General features: G+C 42.8%; 1 protein-coding gene across 6 annotated transcripts in view; it reads left to right on the forward strand.

The window, feature by feature from the left end:
• FGFR1OP2 (FGFR1 oncogene partner 2) overlaps window positions 1-18,713 on the forward strand; it is a 47,369-nt gene that overhangs the window by 20,751 nt on the left and 7,905 nt on the right. For 3 of the 6 annotated variants that reach the window (XM_062194970.1, XM_062194971.1, XM_062194974.1), the window contains exons 3-6: window positions 5,396-5,513; window positions 6,845-6,987; window positions 9,322-9,435; window positions 12,488-12,601. In XM_062194970.1, coding sequence (XP_062050954.1) covers window positions 5,396-5,513; window positions 6,845-6,987; window positions 9,322-9,435; window positions 12,488-12,601 — 489 coding nt within the window. Of the gene's footprint in view, window positions 1-1,744; window positions 2,030-5,395; window positions 5,514-6,844; window positions 6,988-9,321; window positions 9,445-12,487; window positions 12,602-18,713 lie in introns of those variants that run through there. The other 3 variants (XM_062194973.1, XM_062194972.1, XM_062194975.1) reach the window with 3 other exon arrangements.

The raw sequence follows: 18,713 nt of genomic DNA on the forward strand, positions 1-18,713 counted from the left end.
CAAACATTAAAGACAGACAAATTTAATAAAACACGAAACCTTTAAGACACGTGCAAACTCTCAGATAAGTTAACTACAGCAGCACAGAAAAGAGCTGGTCATCAGCATAGGAGCCCATTGCTTAGGACAGGGAAACACATCTGAAACAAAGCCGCAGGGAATGAGACTTCCGTAGTGCTGGAGAAAAAGTCTTATTAACTGCAAATAAAGACTCATTAGGTTGGAAAGGGTTAATGGATGAAAGTTTTTGTTCCTTTAGGTAAGGCCAGTGGTAGCCAAAGGCATTTTTTCTTCCCCCTCCTAGTGAGGACAGCATTGAATTGTAAATAGAGAGGAAAAAAGCAGTCCAAGGACTAGTCTCCCTAGAGTATCTGGCTGTGGCCTGCAAGGGTGCAACAGGCTACACTGACTGGAAGAGAGTGCAGAGAAAGGCCGTGGTCCCCCATTTACAGGGAAGACTGTGCACGTCGGGGCCTAGTAGGACTGGCTGTGGGGTTGAGTAGGCACGCTGTTTACAAGATGGCGGCGGGCGATTCAAGGGAGGGGAATAACCATAAAGGGGTGGCCACATGGGCGGAATTGGAGGCGCAGTGCGTTGAGGCAGTGTTGGGCTTTTAGGGGTTGCCGCCACACCTGAAAGTTTCACCTTAGTTTTAACTGCCTCTGGGGATTTATGAGCCTCCCTCAGGCCAGCGCAGGCCTTCAGATGATTAGCATTCATTTCTTCCCAAACAAGCATTTTAACAAACTGATCCCGAAGGTCCCCAGCTGGCAACTTACGACGGAGACTGTGTTCGACCCTAGCTACAAAATCTGGCAATGACTCTCTTGGCTTTTGTCGCACCCCTGCGATGGGAGATTCAGTGGGCCCCTCATCCAGCTTGTACCAGGCATTAAGTCCTGCCTGCCTCACTTGTTCACGGTACGGAGCAGGCAGCGCAGCTTGCTGGACCCCCGTAGAGAATCCTTCCCCCGTCCCAGCCAGCATAGCATATGTAATAGGGATAGCTGGCTGGGCTGTTTCATTAGCTTCAGCTCTCACCCGGCAATCCTCCTTAAAGAAGGCGCACCACTTTATGAACTGTGAACTTGTGAGGACTGCCTTGGCCATGTCCAACCAGTCCTTGGGGACGCATGGGTGATAGGCTATATCTTGCAGCAGGGTTTGGGCCCAGGGGGAATTTGGCCCGTCTTCTGCCACTGCCTTGCGAAGCTCCTTTAAGTCCTTCACTTCCCAGGGATACCACTCCAGAGCTCTGTTGCCGCCTGGAGCTAAATTAACAGGGTAGGCCTGAGGCAGCAGGTTCCCTGGCCCAGAGTTCACTTCCCTATGCTGCTTTATGTCCACCGGATAAGCTTCCGCAAAGGTCTCCTCATTTCTCCTCTCCCCTCCTGGGCAATCATAAGTGCCCCGATCACAAAGCTCCCTCTGTGGCTCTACATAGGGGGAGGCCGCCTCTGCCCCGGGGTGGTATGGGGGTGGTCCCGGCCCTTCTAGGGTGGATGGGCTAGGCGGGACGACTTTTACTTTTGTTTTTACCTCAACAGTTCGTGCCTCCACAGGCTCTCTGCATTCCTGATCAAACTTAGCCCATTTTCTCTCCCCGCCATCTTCCTCTGAGGTTTTAGTCTCTCCCAAGTCCTGCACTTCCTGTTTCTCTCTCTCGCCCTCCGAAGCTAGGGTTATAGCGTCCGGGTGGAAGGATGCTTTAAGGGCGGTATCTAAGTGTCTCTCCCTCTTAAGGGTGAGTTTTTCCACCCATGACCAAGTGTTCCAAGAAAAGAGATTGGCCGTCTGAATCCAAAGGGCCAAGGTTATGACAGTTACCCAGACACTTTTTAACATATAGCGTAAGGCCTTTAAGGCCAGGTCCTTTTGGGACGAAATTGCATAAACCATACTAAGGTTTTCACTTACCCTGAGAGACCGCTTAGCCTCGGCCGAAAAGTAACTGTTCATGCCCCACGTTGGGCGCCAGATGTTGGGTCTTAGTCCACCCGTACAAGGATGGACTGGGTCCGAGGAAAGGTAAGTGCGACCGCTCGCCCGTTCCCCAGCCTCCTGGTCCCGGAGACAATCAGACGCAGCGGGGAGCCAAGTCTAGCAAGGACTCAGTCACCTTTTGTATAATAATACCTTTTATAACACAAAACTGCAGAGTCATTGGGGCAGGGCTAAGGACCAGCCAATCACTTTACACAGTCACCTTACGGGGGGATTTCTATAGGACTAGCCCTATGTCTATACACTTGTTACTAGTTTTGTTACCTCCCCGGATGTTGCGCAGCCAATTAGCTTTAGTGGTAAACAACTTTGGATTCCGCCCATCTTACTTCCTCTGGGCGCCATCTTACTTGGCTCCGCGTGGCTTCGTTCCGCGCAGCTCGGGCGGGGGCACCCTGGAGCAGCTGCGCATGCGGAGCCCCCGGGCCAGGCCTGGCCTGGCCTGGCCGCGCTCATGCCCCACACTCATAGCCATCAGTAGTCACTCCCTAGCTGCTGCTTCACCAGTTCCTAGCAACCACTAATTTTTTTTTTTTTTTGACAGTTAGAGTGGTTAGTCAGAGAGAGAGAGACAGAGAGAAAGGTCTTCCTTTTTGCCGTTGGTTCACCCTCCAATGGCCGCTGCGGCCGGCACATCGCACTGATCCGAAGCCAAGAGCCAGGTGCTTCTCCTGGTCTCCCATGCGGGTGCAGGGCTCAAGCACTTGGGCCATCCTCCACTGCCTTCCTGGGCCATAGCAGAGAGGTGGGCTGGAAGAGGGGCAACCGGGATAGAATCCGGCGCCCCAACCGGGACTAGAACCTGGTGTGCCGGCGCCGCAAGGCGGAGGATTAGCCTGTTAAGCCACGGCGCCGGCCACAACCACTAATTTTCTGTCTCTATGGTTTTACCTGTTTTGGACATTTCATATAATTGGAATGATACAATATGTGGCTCTTTACAGTTAGCTCATTAATGTAATTTTTTTTTTTTTTTTTGGACAGGCAGAGTAGACGGAGAGAGACAGAGAGAAAGGTCTTCCTTTTTCCTTTGGTTCATCCTGCAATGGCCGCTGCGGCCAGCGTACTGCGCTGATCCGAAGCCAGGAGCCAGGTGCTTCTCCTGGTCTCCCATGCGGGTGCAGGGCCCAAGGACCCCCTGGGCCATCCTCCACTGCACTCCGGGACCACAGTAGAGGGCTGTACTGGAAGAGAAGCAACTGGGACAGAATCCGGCGACCCGACTGGGACTAGAACCTGGGGTGCCGGTGCTGCAGGCGGAGGATTAGCCTATTGAGCCGCAGCGCCGGCCTGTAATATTTTTAAGATGCATCTGTAGGGTCCGGCACTGTGGCATAGAGGTATAGCCACCGCCTGCAATTCCAGCATCCTATATGGGTACCAGTTGGAGTCCCAGCTGCTCCACTACCAATTCAGCTCTCTGCTATGGCCTGGGAAAGCAGTGGAGGATGGCTTAAGTCCTCAGGCCCCTGCACCCGCATGGGAGACCTGGAAGAAGGTCCTGGCTCCTGGCTTTGGGTCAGCTCAGCTCCAGCCGTTGGCAGCCATCTAGGGAGTGAACCAGCAGATGGAACACCTCTCTCTCTCTTCCTCTGCCTCTCTGTAACTCTACCTTTCAAATAAATAAAATAAATCTTTAAAAAAATGCATCTATGTTGTAGCATGCATCAGTAATTCATTGTCACTGTGGTAGCCAGCTTGCCTCCATTTGTTTTTCACTGAAATGAAATTAAAGTTCAGAAAGATGAAAGCGGGGCTAGTAAAGCAAGCCTACTACATTATGTTGACCCATTCATCAGCTGGTGAACATCTAGATTGCTTCACTTTTCAGCTATTACAAATAATGTTGCTATGACTATTTGTGTATAGTTTTCTGTATATACACATGTTTTCATTTTTTGTTTTTTCTTAAGATTATTTGAGAGGTAGAGTTAGAGACAGAGAGGGAGAGACAGATTTTCCATCCGGCCGGCGCCGTGGCTTAACAGGCTAATTCTCCGCCTTGCGGCGCCGGCACACCGGGTTCTTGTCCCGGTTGCCCCTCTTCCAGGCCAGCTCTCTGCTGTGGCCCGGGAAGGCAGTGGAGGATGGCCCAAGTGCTTGGGCCCTGCACCCGTATGGGAGACCAGGAGAAGCACCTGGCTCCTGGCTTCGGATCAGCGCTATATGCCGGCCGCAGCGGCCATTGGAGGGTGAACCAACGGCAAAAGGAAGACCTTTCTCTCTGTCTCTCTCTCACTATCCACTCTGCCTGTCAAAAATAAATAAATAAATAAATAAAAATTATAAAAAAAAAAAAGAAAGAAAGATTTTCCATCTGCTGGTTCATTCCCCAAAGGGCTGCAACGGCCAGAGCTAGACCGATCCAGATCCAGAAGCTTCTTCTGGGTCTCCCATGTGGCTACAGGGACCCAGCACTTGGGCCATCTTCTACTGCTTTCCCAGGCCAGAGCAGAGAGCTGGATCAGAAGAGGAACAGCCAGGACTCGAACTTCACCTGTTATGCCACAGCACCAACTCCGTTTCCATTTCTTTTAGGTGTATACCTAGGAGTAGAATGCATGGGTCATATAATAACTGTGTATTTAACTTGTTCAGGATCTGCCATGCTATTTCCCAGAGAGCTACACCATTTACATTCCCATGAATGTTGTGAAGGTTGCCATTTCTCCACATCTTCAACACTTGTTATTGTGCTTTTTTTTTTTTAGTGTTTGTTTTCATCTACTTGAAAGGCAGAGCAACAGAGAAAGCTATCTAATGTCTGTTGGTTTAGTCCACCTGGTTGACAGGCTCAAACACTTGGCTATCTTCTGCTGCCCCCAGGATGCATTATCGGGCAGCTGTACTGGAAGTGGAATAGCCCAGACTGAACTCGATACTCCTGTATGGGATGTGAGGGTCTCAAGCAGTGGCTTAACCTATTGTTCTAAAACATCTGCCCTTTGCCTTTCTTTTTAAGTTTTATTTGAAAGGCAGAGTTACAGAAAAGGACACATAGAGACCTTCCATCCATTGATTCACTCCCCAAATGACCGCAACGGCCGGGGCTAGGCCAGACCAAAGCCAGGAGCTTCATCTTAGTCTCCCACGTTGGTGCAGGGTCCCAAGGACTTAGACTGTGTTCTGCTACTTTCTCAGGTGCATTAGCAGGGAGATGGATAGGAAGTGAAACAGCTTAGCTTGCTATGCCACCTACGTGGTCTTAAGTCCTTTAAATTACAGTCATCCTAGTGATTGTGCAGTGGTATCTTTGAATTGCCTTTCCCTAATGATTAATGATGTGAAGCGTCTTTTCATGTACTTATTGGCCATTTGTCTATCTTTAGAGAACTATTGATGCAAATTCTTTTTCCATTTTTTAATTGGGTCCCTTTATTTTTTTTTTAGTATCAGGAAGAAATTCAAGAACTTAATGAAGTGGCAAGACATCGGCCACGGTCCACATTAGTAATGGGAATCCAGCAAGAAAACAGACAAATCAGAGAGCTACAACAAGAGAACAAAGGCAAGACAGTATCTCTTTGAATAGCACATCAGAAGAGAACTTTAGAATTAGACTATCGAGAACAGTTAATGTTTTCCAAAATGGAAAACGGACAACCAAAGTTCCTGTTTTGAATGACGTTGGTCTCACTTCTCGTCCATGTAGCTAAACCCTGTTTGACTCTTTATCCCATCCTACATCGGCGTGTCAGCCCTGTTTGGCTTCATCTTAGATTCTTCCCCTCAGTATCCAGTGTGTGTCATTGTTTTACCTGTGAAATAAATAGCTTCATTCTCTGTGGCCCCTGCTTTGGCACCAGCTTGGGTGCTTAGACTCTTACCTGAAGTGTCCTATGTGGTCCCTTGGTTGCAGTATCTTTTCCTCTCCAATCCATTTTACCACAAGCACCAGATTGATTTTTGAAAAATAAACCTGATCACATTATTGCACATAAAACTTTGGCTTTTTTTTAAAGATGCAAACTTAGCCCATCTAGCGCTAGCTTTTTTTCTTTTTTTTTTTTCCTTAACATTTTTATTTATTTGTTTGAAAGTTAGAGCCACAGAGAAAGATCTTTGATCCACTGGTTTACTCCTCAGATGGCTGCAATGGCCAGGGCTGGGCCAGGCCAAAGCCAGGACCTTCATCTGGGTCTCCCACGTGGATGGCACGGGCCGAAGCACTTGGGCCATCTTATTATCAGGGAGTGGAACTGGAAGCGGAGCAGCTGGGACTTGAACCAGCGCCCATATGGGATGCTGGTGTCACAGGCGGTGGCTTTACACACTACGCCACAACACAGGCCCCTCCTATATCCTTATTTCCTAGCACAAGGACCTTCTAAGTTTGTTTCGTTTCCAACATTCTGTTCTTTTTCCCTCAGCTGCCTTCTCCACAAACCCTTTGCTCATGCCATCTCAAAACAGTTCGTAACCACTTTCATGCCTCCCTGCTTACACTGCCTTTCTCTTCATTTTTCAACTCTAGGAACTCAGTTCCGTACTCAAATTCTGTATTTGAGTAACACTTCACTTTGCACTTACTATTATTTTTTTGCACTAGAGTCTGAGATCTGTGACCTTCTGGTATTCTTAATACAGAGAGAGCATTGTCTGATATTAAGTTGCTATTCAGTAAATTTTTCTTGAAATGATTGTCAAAACGTGATTAAAATGGTCATTTAAGAAACTAACAAGAAACTTCATTTGGTGTCATGTGGCTAGGTTTTTGTGTTATATTTTCCTTTTAAAATGCCCTACATATCAGTTGCTTTTTTGATACATGTGGTATTGATGGGACTATTCTGTGTATCTTTAACTCAAGAGAAAATAAAATACACTTATTTTTAACAGAATTGCGTACATCTCTGGAAGAACATCAGTCTGCCTTGGAACTTATAATGAGCAAGTATCGAGAACAGATGTTTAGATTGCTAATGGCTAGCAAAAAAGATGATCCTGGTATAATAATGAAGTTAAAAGAGCAGCACTCCAAGGTAATTTATTCTATAAGTGTGGCTTGATTTGGAAAAGAGGAATGATTGCTTGTGTTCACATTAAAAAGAAAAAAAATTACAGGTATTTTAGTAATGCTATTTTAATACGATGTTGATATTGAATAGTTCATCTTTTTAAATGACATTTTCTGCTTTTCCGTATTTTTTCATTTCTTGTTATATATCATTTTTTGATTTACTCTTCTAACTCCCATTGTTCCCTAGTTATTTTAATTCATGTACTCAAAAATAAAGTTTGTTTTGGGAATAAAGGTAAGTGTAGTCAATTCAAAATACTTTATAAGAATATCTGACTTCAGGAAAATTCTAAAATTTGTATATTGACATCTATAACAAAAATAATAATTGAAAGGCTGAAATCTTTTTCTAAATCTGAAAGCAGCTAAATGTAGATTGATTTTTCTTAAGACTGTTTTCTGAATGAGGCCAGTACATCCAGATTGTAAGTTGGCAGAACCTTGGGGTTGGGGAAAGGGAAAGAACTAACATATTAAACTTGCAATGTTGCAGACCAGTTGATATAATTTTTAGAGACAGAGTGGAAGGGGTTAAAAAAAATTAGGGTTTTTACTGCTGCTCATCTTGTCCTCCCTGTGTCTGTTCCCTTTAATCTGTCCTCATGTTGATTGGCAGCTGCTATGAAGATAAGTAAAATAATCCTTTCTAACTAACATTTTATTTTAGACTGAGTTTTAACTGTTGATGTGAAATAAAAATGTTAGATTAGATTGTGATAAGTAAAGCCATTTTCTTTTGTTGAATAATAGCTGTTATTAGTTACTACTAATATTATTTAAGAGTTACAAATTGTGATTGCTACATTTTTATCTTTATCAGTTACTGAAATACGTTTTTAGTTCTTTAAAAAATTTCTTACAGTCTGGTGTTTGTATGTGTTTTAAAATTATTAATTCTATGTGTATTAGAATTAAATACCTAGTATATAGCTTTGTGTGACAACTGTACATATTAAGGAACTTAATAATGGGTATATCATGTACCACTTAGTAAAACAATAAACTAATAAAATTGGGTTCATATTATCTAATTATGCTGTTCATCTCCTAACCAAATAGAAATCCTTGAATATTTAACTGATAATCTGTAGACTATAAAATGTATTCATTGTTAATGAAACTATCATAAAATCATTTAAATTTAAGTATATAAGAGTATCCTTTTAAAGTATAAACAGGAATGTTCTATTTTAAAGTATAAACCTATTTTTTTGTCAGATAAATGCAATCTTGAGAAATTTCCAAAGGCCCTTACGTTCTTTAATCTAAAAAAATAAAAATTTGAAGACTTAAGGTGAAGAATACTGTGACAGAAAGTGTATGAAATAAGATTCTGTGGCTTGCTGGCTCATCTGGTAGCAGTTGTGACAGAAGCAAGTGTTTTCTAAAGCACATGAGATTTTTACCATTCATCAGAGCTGGTGTATTAATTAGCAAAGTTAACCATTTCTTGAGTAGCTATAAACTATCTGTTTTCATTATGTAGAATGAATTCTTCATTTAAGTGCTGATCCTTGCCTTCCATAGAATGACTATTCAGTTTCTTGTTATTAATTCTAACTAATACATATTAATGTTTGTGATTTTGATTTTTCCCAAAAAGGAGACACTTGTGGCTCAATTAAAAAAAAATATTAACGCTTGCATTGGGTTAATTATTATAGGTAACAATAAGGTGAGTGAATGATGAAGTTATATTGCCATGTGAGCTTGCAGTGCAGTAGGAGGTACAGACACAGTCATATCTAGCACAGAGGAGGGTCTGATGAACCCTAAATTAGAGATAGGGATTATTAGTACTGGACAGAGAAAGAGTAGTTCCCACAAGGAGACACTGGAAAGGTGTCGGTGAAAGAAAAAAAAAAATCCATCTGAATCCAACCATGAGTTAACAGAGTAGTCAACAGGCAGAAGTGGGTGAGCAGAGAAACTTGTATGATAAGCTGCAAAAGAATGGAATTCTAGAGTGTGTTTAGGCACTAATGCTCTGATATGCCTAAATACAAAAAGAATTTTATAGCACATTCAGGGGTAAAGACCCTTTTGAGACTGTTGTTATATAGATTTTATGACACCAGATGTCTTTGAGCACACATTTAAAACCCAGTAGAAAGTTTGAAAACTCATTTACATCCAGATACTCATTTTTTACATTATTTTTGAACAGAAGCCTTTTTGGAAATCTTAAAAAAACAAACATTTCAAACAGTTGGCTAACACGCATGAACTAACACTCATTCAGTTTTTAAATTACGGATAATGTCCGTATTAACATTATAATGACTCTGTACTACAGATTGACATGGTACATCGTAACAGCTCCGAAGGATTCTTCCTTGATGCATCTCGACACATCCTTGAAGCACCTCAACATGGACTGGAGAGGAGGCGCTGGGAAGCAAATCAGAATGTACACTAAATAAAACAGTCAACTTTGGGGTGTGGATGGAAGGGGGGGTTCATGTAAAAGTTCTTTTACATGGAGTTTTCCTCCTGGATTAGATCAGGAAAGAAATGAACTCTAATACAGAATGCTGTGTTTTTGATAGCTGTACTATTCATGTAGAAACTTTAAGTCCATTCTCAAACAGAGAATTGTTTAAGTGCAGCTTTTAAAGACCGCTTAGCTCAGTTCATTGATTTGCTCTTTGTAGCTCTTGTAATTTTGTTGCCACAATCTGTCAGTCTCTTGCTGGACCTTGAAGACATTTTCTTGGCATTGACTTTGACTTGATTTTATAAAAATTTTGGTCAAGCTATTGAGTTGTAATGTTTTAATTCAGATTTTTGATAGATGTGGTCCTTTGAGTTCACAAATAAACATGCCTTTGTTTAGATGTTCTGAGTAAACATGGTAGTGCTCTTTTCATTCTTCCTTTATTCTGCTTTTCTTTTTTAAAACTCACTTGTGGCAGGTCTTATTCAGTACAGCAGAAATGAATCTGGACACAAGCTAGAAGTGAAATGTGTTTTGAAATAGTTCAAGGATCTCATTGCTGACACTTCTTGCGTTGAACAGATTTCAGAGCACAGGCCTTTCCTCTTTTGCCCATTTAAAATGGTCTGTGATACTACCATTAACATTTTACAATTTATAAGTGAACCATTAACTGGACTTGTGAAAATACCATTCTGTTTTAAATACTGGGTTTTTCCTTGGGATAATCTTGTTAGCAGAGCCTCTGTCCTGAAAACATTATGTTGTTTTATTCCATCTTAAAGGCAAAGACTTGCTTCCTAATTTATATATATATATATAAAAATTTATTTGACAGGCAGAGTTACAGAGAGCAGAGGCAGAGAAAGAAAGACAGAGAGGTCTTCCGTCTGCCGGTTCACTGATCAGATGGCTGCAACAGCCAGAGCTAAGCCAGTCTAAAGCCAGAAGCCAGGAGCTTCTTCCGGGTCTCCCTCATGGGTGCAGGGGCCCAAGTACTTGGGCCGTCTTCTACTGCTTTCCCAGGCCCTAGTAGAGTTGGATCAGAAGTGTAGCAGCCGGGACTAGAACCAGCACCCATCTGGGATGCCAGCACTGCAGGCATTGGTGGTTTTACCTGCTACACCACAGCACTGGTTACCTTATATAGGGGTTGTTTTTTTTTTTTTTTTTTTTTTTTTTTTTTTGACAGGCAGTTAGTGAGAGAGACAGAGAGAAAGGTCTTCCTTTTCCGTTGGTTCATCCCCCAATGGCCGCTGTGGCCCGCATGCTGCGGCCGGCGCACCGCGCTGATCTGAAGCCAGGAGCCAGGTGCTTCTCCTGGTCTCCCATACGGGTGCAGGGCCCAAGGACCTGGGCCATCCTCCACTGCACTCCGGGGCCACAGCAGAGAGCTGGCCTGGAAGAGGAGCAACCGGGACAGAATCCGGCGCCCCGACTGGGACTAGAATCCGGGTGCCGGTGCTGTTGGCGGAGGATTAGCTATTGAGCCACGGCGCTGGCCCCCTTATATAGTTTTTTAATTTATGACAGTGCTGTAGGACTGACCAAATCATAAACTGAGAACACTATGGGAATTCAAAATTTGTACTCCTTACCCTTATTCAGTTTGCTGCTGCACTGGTCTGTACTTACTTGTTTTTAAGCAGAGTGCTCCCCTTACAGTGGGAGGATTAAATCCTTATAACTGTTGGCGAATATGGTAACTACTTGTCTTAGTGTCATTCTCGCTACCATCATTGAATCCAGGGCTGCCCAATACAACTTTCTGAAATGATAGGAATCATTTTCTGTATCTGTGCTTGCTGACATGGAAGCCATAGCCTTATATGGTAACTGAGCACTTGCATTGTCACTGAGGCAACCAAGGGACAAAATTGTGACTTTTTAAAAGTTACCTGATTTTAATTAAATGGCATGTATTGGATAGCATAAATTAGCATTTTATTGTGACTTCTGAGTACTAACATTGTATAGATTTCTCCATTAAAATAAAAACCTGCATTTTTTTTTGTTCATTAAGAAGATACATAACGTGGTTTGCCAAAGAGATTCCTAAATTTTTTTCTCCATAATTTCTTCCAGTTTACCATTTTTGTGGATTTGGGGGGATCTTGTTTACTAAAATCTTTCTGACAAACATACAACTATTTCAGAGTCTTAATGTTTATCTGGAGAGTTACTTTCATATATAAGTTTTGGCCTTAATATAATATCCTCTGTTGCCAGTGAGTAATGATTTGAATTGAGAAATCGATTCCTCTCTAGTTTGTATTGATTTTCAGCCTTGTTGTCTCTTATACTAGACCATATGCTCCTGCAGATCAGGGACTGTCATAGCAGGCTTTGTATTCCCAGTGTCGAGCACCTTGCCAGGCGCACGAGAGATGTGCAAAACAACTAAGTAATGAGATTGGAAGAATTTGTGTTACTTGGTGCGCCGGACAAATAGGGAATACATGTAAATAATATTTTCAGCTGTTGCCAGAGAAGGCTATGTAATATTTTAACACTTAAAAGCAGAATTATGTTCATTTTGCTAAACATTAATTTCATATCAAACACTATAAAAGGCAGATAAAGAAGTAAACAGTTCCTGTTCTCAAGGTGAATTACCTAAAACAATTTCTAGATCAAGAAATTGCAGGTATGGATAATATAGAAAAGATTGGTAAATCATGGGGACTTGAGTGAGAAGAGATTGAGTGTGCCAACAATTTTTATCTTTCCCATTACTTTGACCAATAGCATGAATGTAGATATAAAAAAAAGTTGCTGATCATTGGGGTGAGAGCAATCAGAAATATAAGTGCTTTTGTTGTAGCTGGGTTTAGTTATATTTTACTGCTTATCCTTAATTATAGTCCTAACAGAAATCTGATTTCTAAAAGCACATTTGTGGTCAACCAACTTTGTTGTGATATATTACATTCCTATTAAGTGATAGTTGAGATTTTATAAAAGGAGAGAATCCAGGAATAGTGAAGTGTTTCACTGATTCCCCACTCCCTTCCCTTTTTTCCAGGAGTTACAAGCACACGTGGACCAGATAACTGAAATGGCCGCAGTGATGAGGAAAGCCATTGAGATTGACGAGCAACAGGGGTGCAAAGAACAGGAACGGATATTTCAACTTGAAGTAAGTTTTGTAGACCCAAAATAATCTTACTCGGACTAAAAGGTAAAAAGAAGAGTTTTATTTTCGAGAAAAACAACCTATAGATTGGGGGAAATAACACTCAAGAGCAAAGCAAAGTATGCTCCTGTCCACCTTACAAAGGGACCAAACTTAGAACGTAAGTCAAGAGAGTGATGTTTACATATGCACAGAAATTGTAGTAACTCGATCCCTTGTCATGAAGTACAGCTGTACAGGCCCATTTGACAGCAACAAAGTCCATACATCACATGTGCACGTTTGGGGAGCGGAGGGTATTTATAGGAGATTTTGGCCTGTGTGACCTCAGAAGTTGATTCCTAGGTTAGAGTGGTGATTAGTGGGCAATCTCTGTAAAGTGACCGGAGCTGGTCTTGGATTTGTTCAAGCAAGATGTGTTTTCTTACCTGTCAGAGCTTACAAAACCTGGGACAGGGCAATTCCTTGCAGATGACAGGAAGTCGGCTCTTATGTACATACTCCCGGGAGGTGTTTCTTTGTGGTTTCTTTGGTTGTCTACCAAATGGACTGTGACCCAAGATTTAAATTTTGGTCATCTTTTTCCAAGAAGAATCCATCATACAGTTTTACAGGGTATTTTGTTACTAACTTCTACAGTCCTCCTTGTAGGTTAGAGTCCGTGTGACAGTACAGTACTCCTGACCAGTTGGGATTAAAGAGCAAGTGGTGCTGGCCACTCCCCATATGGCTGCCAGAATGGTGTGGCTGCTTGCTCGAAAGCTGGTGCTCTGCAGATTGAGTCACCATTTAACGGGGACTTTGTGTTCTAGAAAAAAGTTTTAAGGAACTAGCCCAGTATTGGAAATCATTGGAGTTACAGATAGAAGAAGGAGTCATCAAATACCCCAATAAACGAGTGTATCATATGGCACATTTAAGATGGCATCATGAGAAAAGGGTCTTGAGAATGGAGTCAAACCACAGGTCTGTCCTGGGCATTCTCCATGGGTCAGGGTCTTGTTTGTAGTGAAGCAGTGTGTAATGGGGCTTAGTAAGTTTTCCCAGTTTAACCAAGCATAGAATTCTTTTTTTTTTTTTAAGATTTATTTATTTATTTGAAAGAGTTACACAGAGAAGGAGAGGCAGAGAGAGAGAGAGAGAGAGAGATGTGTTCCATCTGCTGGTTCACTCCTCAATTGGCCACAACGTCTGGAGCTGCACTTATCCAAAGCCAGGAGCTTTTTCCCGGTCTCCCATGCAGGACCTGGGCCGTCTTGTGCTATTCTCCCAGGCCATAGCAGAGAGCTGGATCAGAAGTGGAGCAGCTGAGACTTGAACCGGCGCCCATATGGGATGCTGGCACTGCAGTGGCGGCTTTACCCGCTACGCCATAGTGCTGGCCCCCAGGCATAGAATTCTTGTTCCAAGCTTGGGAGGGTAGAATTGTCATTGAGAAGGTTTTTTTTTGTTTGTTTTTTTGACAGGCAGTTAGACAGTGAGAGAGAGAGAGACAGAGAGAAAGATCTTCCTTTGCCGTTGGTTCACCCTCCAATGGCTGCTGTGGCCAGCACATCGCGCTGATCTGAAGCCAGGAGCCAGGTGCTTCTCCTGGTCTCCCTTGCGGGTGCAGGGCCCAAAGACTTGGGCCATCCTCCACTGCACTCCCGGGCCATAGCAGAGAGCTGGCCTGGAAGAGGGGCAACTGGGACAGAATCCGGTGCCCCAACCGGGACTAGAACCCGGTGTGCTGGCGCTGCAAGGTGGAGGATTAGCGTATTGAGCCACGGCGCCGGCCTCCTTGAGAAGTTTAAAATCATTAAACTTAAAGAAGGTATGTCAGTCTTTGAGGGAGTTAAGCCAAGAGAGAAACCAGAAATCCCAGAACGATCCTTTGGGTTGCCACTGAAGCTGTCATAGCCTTGGGGATCTTCTGTAGGGTAAAAGAATACCTGTTGGATGAGGAACAGGATGATGAATTTCAGGAGAGAAGGCCAATATTGGGGACTTAAAAATGGTCACAAGTATCAAAGTAATTAAAAATAGGCAATCTAAAATAAAAAGGTATCTTGGCTGTCATAATGTTATGGCTACAATAAAATAAGTATAAAGGTACATAATAAGATAATCTAGACAACTAACAGAAAAGGTTATATATCATCTGGAAGGACTGAGCCAAGCCATCAGAATAGTGTGTCTGTTGTCTGTTAAGGTGAGGGGCTTGTAACTGGACTGGTTGGTGCCTTGGGGAGCAGGTATTCTTTGTAGATTTTATCTATATCTTGTCCTTGAGAGGGTATCTGGTTAACCTTAATAGCCAAGATGGGATGAGATGACAACCAGGTGGTGTTTGTTTCTGATTTTAGTGAACAGCAAGTGTGTGGGCATGGGTTGCTTCTCTCAAATGTGAATGCAAGAGTCCACACCTTGTAATTTACCTGTGCTGTGCTTAGTTAGCAATACCAGATCCAGGACCTGTCAACAAGCTTGGAGGGAATCTTGAAGATGATGTTTCCAGTAGAAAAACTCACCAAACTGGATTCTGTGAAATGGGAGGTCACTGTAAAAAGATTGTTTTATTAAGGAGCCATTTTATTAACATTTTTAATTAGCTCTTGATAACAAGTAGGAATTCTCCCTGTATGGCTTGAGGGTCTAGGGCTACAAGAACTAATTTTGTTCTCCTTCATGTTTGGTTAGCAATCTACTGTTATGGTTGCAGTTACCAGAAACCTGTAGTCAGTTAAAATATTCTGGGATTATAGTTGCTTGTAGAGACCTTTTAGAAGAAGCATCAGCGTAAAGAATTGTAACTGTTGACAACAGGACTAAAAATGGGCATGATTAAAGATAAACAGTTCATTACAGTCAGCAATTAGCAAGAAAATTTTGTTAGTTCTGCAGCATTAAATATAATCAGAATTTTAACTATTAATTTGTACCAAAACATATCAGATTTTAGGAACCCCTTATAATTTTGAAACATTTTAATAAATTTATATAAATATAACTCAAAAATTAATTTACAAAAACACTTCTGATTTGACATTTTTCCTATTTAATTTAGCATTCCAAATGCCCCCCCTTTAAAGTTTACAAAGTTTTACTGATACCTTCAGAATAACAGTAGTAAATAAAATAATAATAGAAGATACTATATCCATGAGAATTATAAGGTACTACTGGAAAAGGCACAATGAGAGGATGGGGCCAGCATTGAGGTGTAAGGGTTAATAAGCCACCATCTGCACTGGGTGCTGTTCTAAGTCCTGGCAGCTCCACTTCTGTTCAGCTCCCTGCTAACGTGCCTGCAAATGCAGAGGAAGATGGCCGGAGTAATTGGGCCCCTGCCCCCATATGGGAGACCTGCAAGAAATTCCTGCCTTCAGCCTGGCCCACCCTGGTTGTTGCGACCATTTGGGGAGTGAACCAGTGGATGGAAGATTCTCTCTCTCTCTTTCTAACCCTGCCTTTGAAATAAATACATCCCTCCCCCCTCAAAAAAAAAAGAAAGAAAGAAAGAGAGAAAGAAAAGGGATTGGGCATTTGATCTGGAAGTTAAAATGCCGGTGCAGACTGTCCCATCCCACACTTGAGTGCCTTGGTGGGGTCCCGACTCCAGCTTCCTGCCACTGAGATGTGAGAGGCAGCAGTGATGGCTTAAGGATTAGGGTTCCTGCCTCTCAGATGGAAGACCTCAATTACATTTCTGGCTCAAGTGAGTCAGAGATGGGAGTGCTTGCTCGCTCTGTCTCTCAGTCTTTGAAATAAATACATTTTTAAAAATAAAAACAGATGGTCGGCACCGCGGCTCAATAGGCTAATCCTCTGCCTGCGGCACCAGCGCACTGGGTTCTAGTCCGGTCGGGATGCTGGATTCTGTCCCAGTTGCCCCTCTTCCAGGCCAGCTCTCTGCTGTGGCCCGGGAGTGCAGTGGAGGATGACCCAAGTGCTTGGGCCCTGCACCCCATGGGAGACCAGGAGAAGCACCTGGCTCCTGCCTTTAATCAGTGCAGTGCGCCGGCCGCAGCGGCCATTGGAGGGTGAACCAATGGAAAAAAGGAAGACCTTTCTCTCTGTCTCTCTCACTGTCCACTCTGCCTGTCAAAAAATAAATAAAATAAAAACCGATAAATTAAAATCTAACGGTAGGAATATAAATATAATGATAGGATTAAAAGACTATAATTCACAAGTTGTTTTTTTTTTTTAATAAAGGTATAGTTATTTATTGGAATGTCTGAAAAACAGAGATGCTTCATCCGCTGATTCACTCCCCAAATGCCTATAACAACCAGAACTGGACCTGGTCAAAGCTAGGAGCCCATAACTCCATCCACATCTCCCACATGGGTGGCAGGGACTCATGTACTTGAGCCATCTGCTGCTGTCTTACCAGGAGCATTAACGCGAAGCTGTATTGGAAATCGAGTAGCCAGGACTCAGCAGCCACTCTGGTATCTTGGAAGTCCTGTTAGAACCTCAGTTACCCATAGCACACACCTCCCCCCCCCCCCCACCATGGAGGCGTCCTTTCCCTTGTGAGTGCTGCCATGTGCACACATCCCCATACTTGAACTCTACCCCTAAGAGCCTGATGGGGCCCTGAAATGTGGACCAGCAAGGAAGATAAACTCTCTAAGACTCAGACCAATGCAGGGAGGTCTGGATCCCCAAATGCCCTACCTGAATTCTTCCCAGCACCATTAGAGGATCCAGGGAGCCCAGGAACCCATGTCTTTTGGTATATCTTTGGGTATATACCAACTAAAGGGATTGCTGGATCATATGGGAAGACTGTTTGTAGTTTTTTTTTTTTCCCTTACTATTTATTTATTTGAAATGCGGAGTTAGGGAGAGAGAAATTTTCCATCCACTGGTTTACTCCCCAGATGGCCACAGTGGCTGGAGCTGGGTCTGGCCAAAGAAGGAATCTGGAGCTTCTTCCAGGTCTCCCAGATGGTACAGGGGCCCAAGCACTTGAGCCATCCTTACTTGATTTCCCAGGTGCATTAGCAGGAGCTGTATCAGAAGCAGGGTAGCTGGTACTCAAACCAGCACCCACATAGGATGCCAGCATCACAGGCGTCAGCTTTACCCACTAAGCCAGCCCCTATTTGTTATTGTTTTTGTTTTTCAAGAAATCTCCACACTGTTTTCTACAGTGGCTGCAGTTTACATTCCCACCAACAGTGTGTAAACGTTTGCCTTTCTCCACATCCTCACCGTGTTTGTTATTCTGTGTCTTTTGGATTTTAGCTGTTCTGTCAGGGGTGAGGTAATATCTCATTGTGGTTTTGATATTCATTTTCCTTAAGGCTAGTGATATTGAGCATTTTTTCATATGTTGGTTGGCTTTGTTCTTTTGAGAACTATCTGGTGAGGTCCTTTGCCCATTTTCATCTGGATTGGTTGTTTTGTTGTTACTAAGTTGCTGATATATTCAAGATGTTAATCCTTTGTTGAATAGGTAGCTCACAAATGCCTTTACATTCTGTTAGATGTCTCTTCACACTATTGATTGTTTCCTTTGTTGTGCAGAAACTTCTGAGTGTGATACAGTCCCATTTATTTAGTTTTGCTTTGGTTGCCTTTGCTTTAGGGGTCTTGTACAAGAAGTCATTACCTACACCGAGGTCTTGAAGTGTCTCCCCTACATTTTTTCTAGCAGCATCATAGTCTCAGGTCTTAAATTTAGGTCTTGGATCCATCTTGAGTTGATTTTTGTGTATGATGGGAGATATAATTCTGATTTCTTTTTACATATATGCATCCAATTTTCCCAGCACCATTTGTTGAAGAGACTCTGCTGTATGATCTGAGCTCTTTTGTCAAAAATCAGTTGGCTTTATATATGTAGGTTCATTTCTGGGCTGTCTGTTCTTTATCTCTGTGTCAATTTTGAAGTCAGGTATTGTGATGCCTCTAACTCGGTTTTTTGTTGTTGTTGAAGATCCCCTTGGCTATTCTGAATTTTTGTGATTCCATATGGATTTTAGGATTCTTTTTTCTGTAAAGAATGTCACTGATATCTTAATAAGGATTTTCATGAATGTGTAGTTTGCACATTTTAATGACACTGATTCTTCCAATCCATGAGCAAGGAATATCTTCCCATTTCTTTTGTGTGTCCTTA

This window comes from Lepus europaeus, chromosome 6 (genome assembly GCF_033115175.1).
Source record: "Lepus europaeus isolate LE1 chromosome 6, mLepTim1.pri, whole genome shotgun sequence".
Classification (NCBI taxonomy): Eukaryota; Metazoa; Chordata; class Mammalia; order Lagomorpha; family Leporidae; genus Lepus; species Lepus europaeus.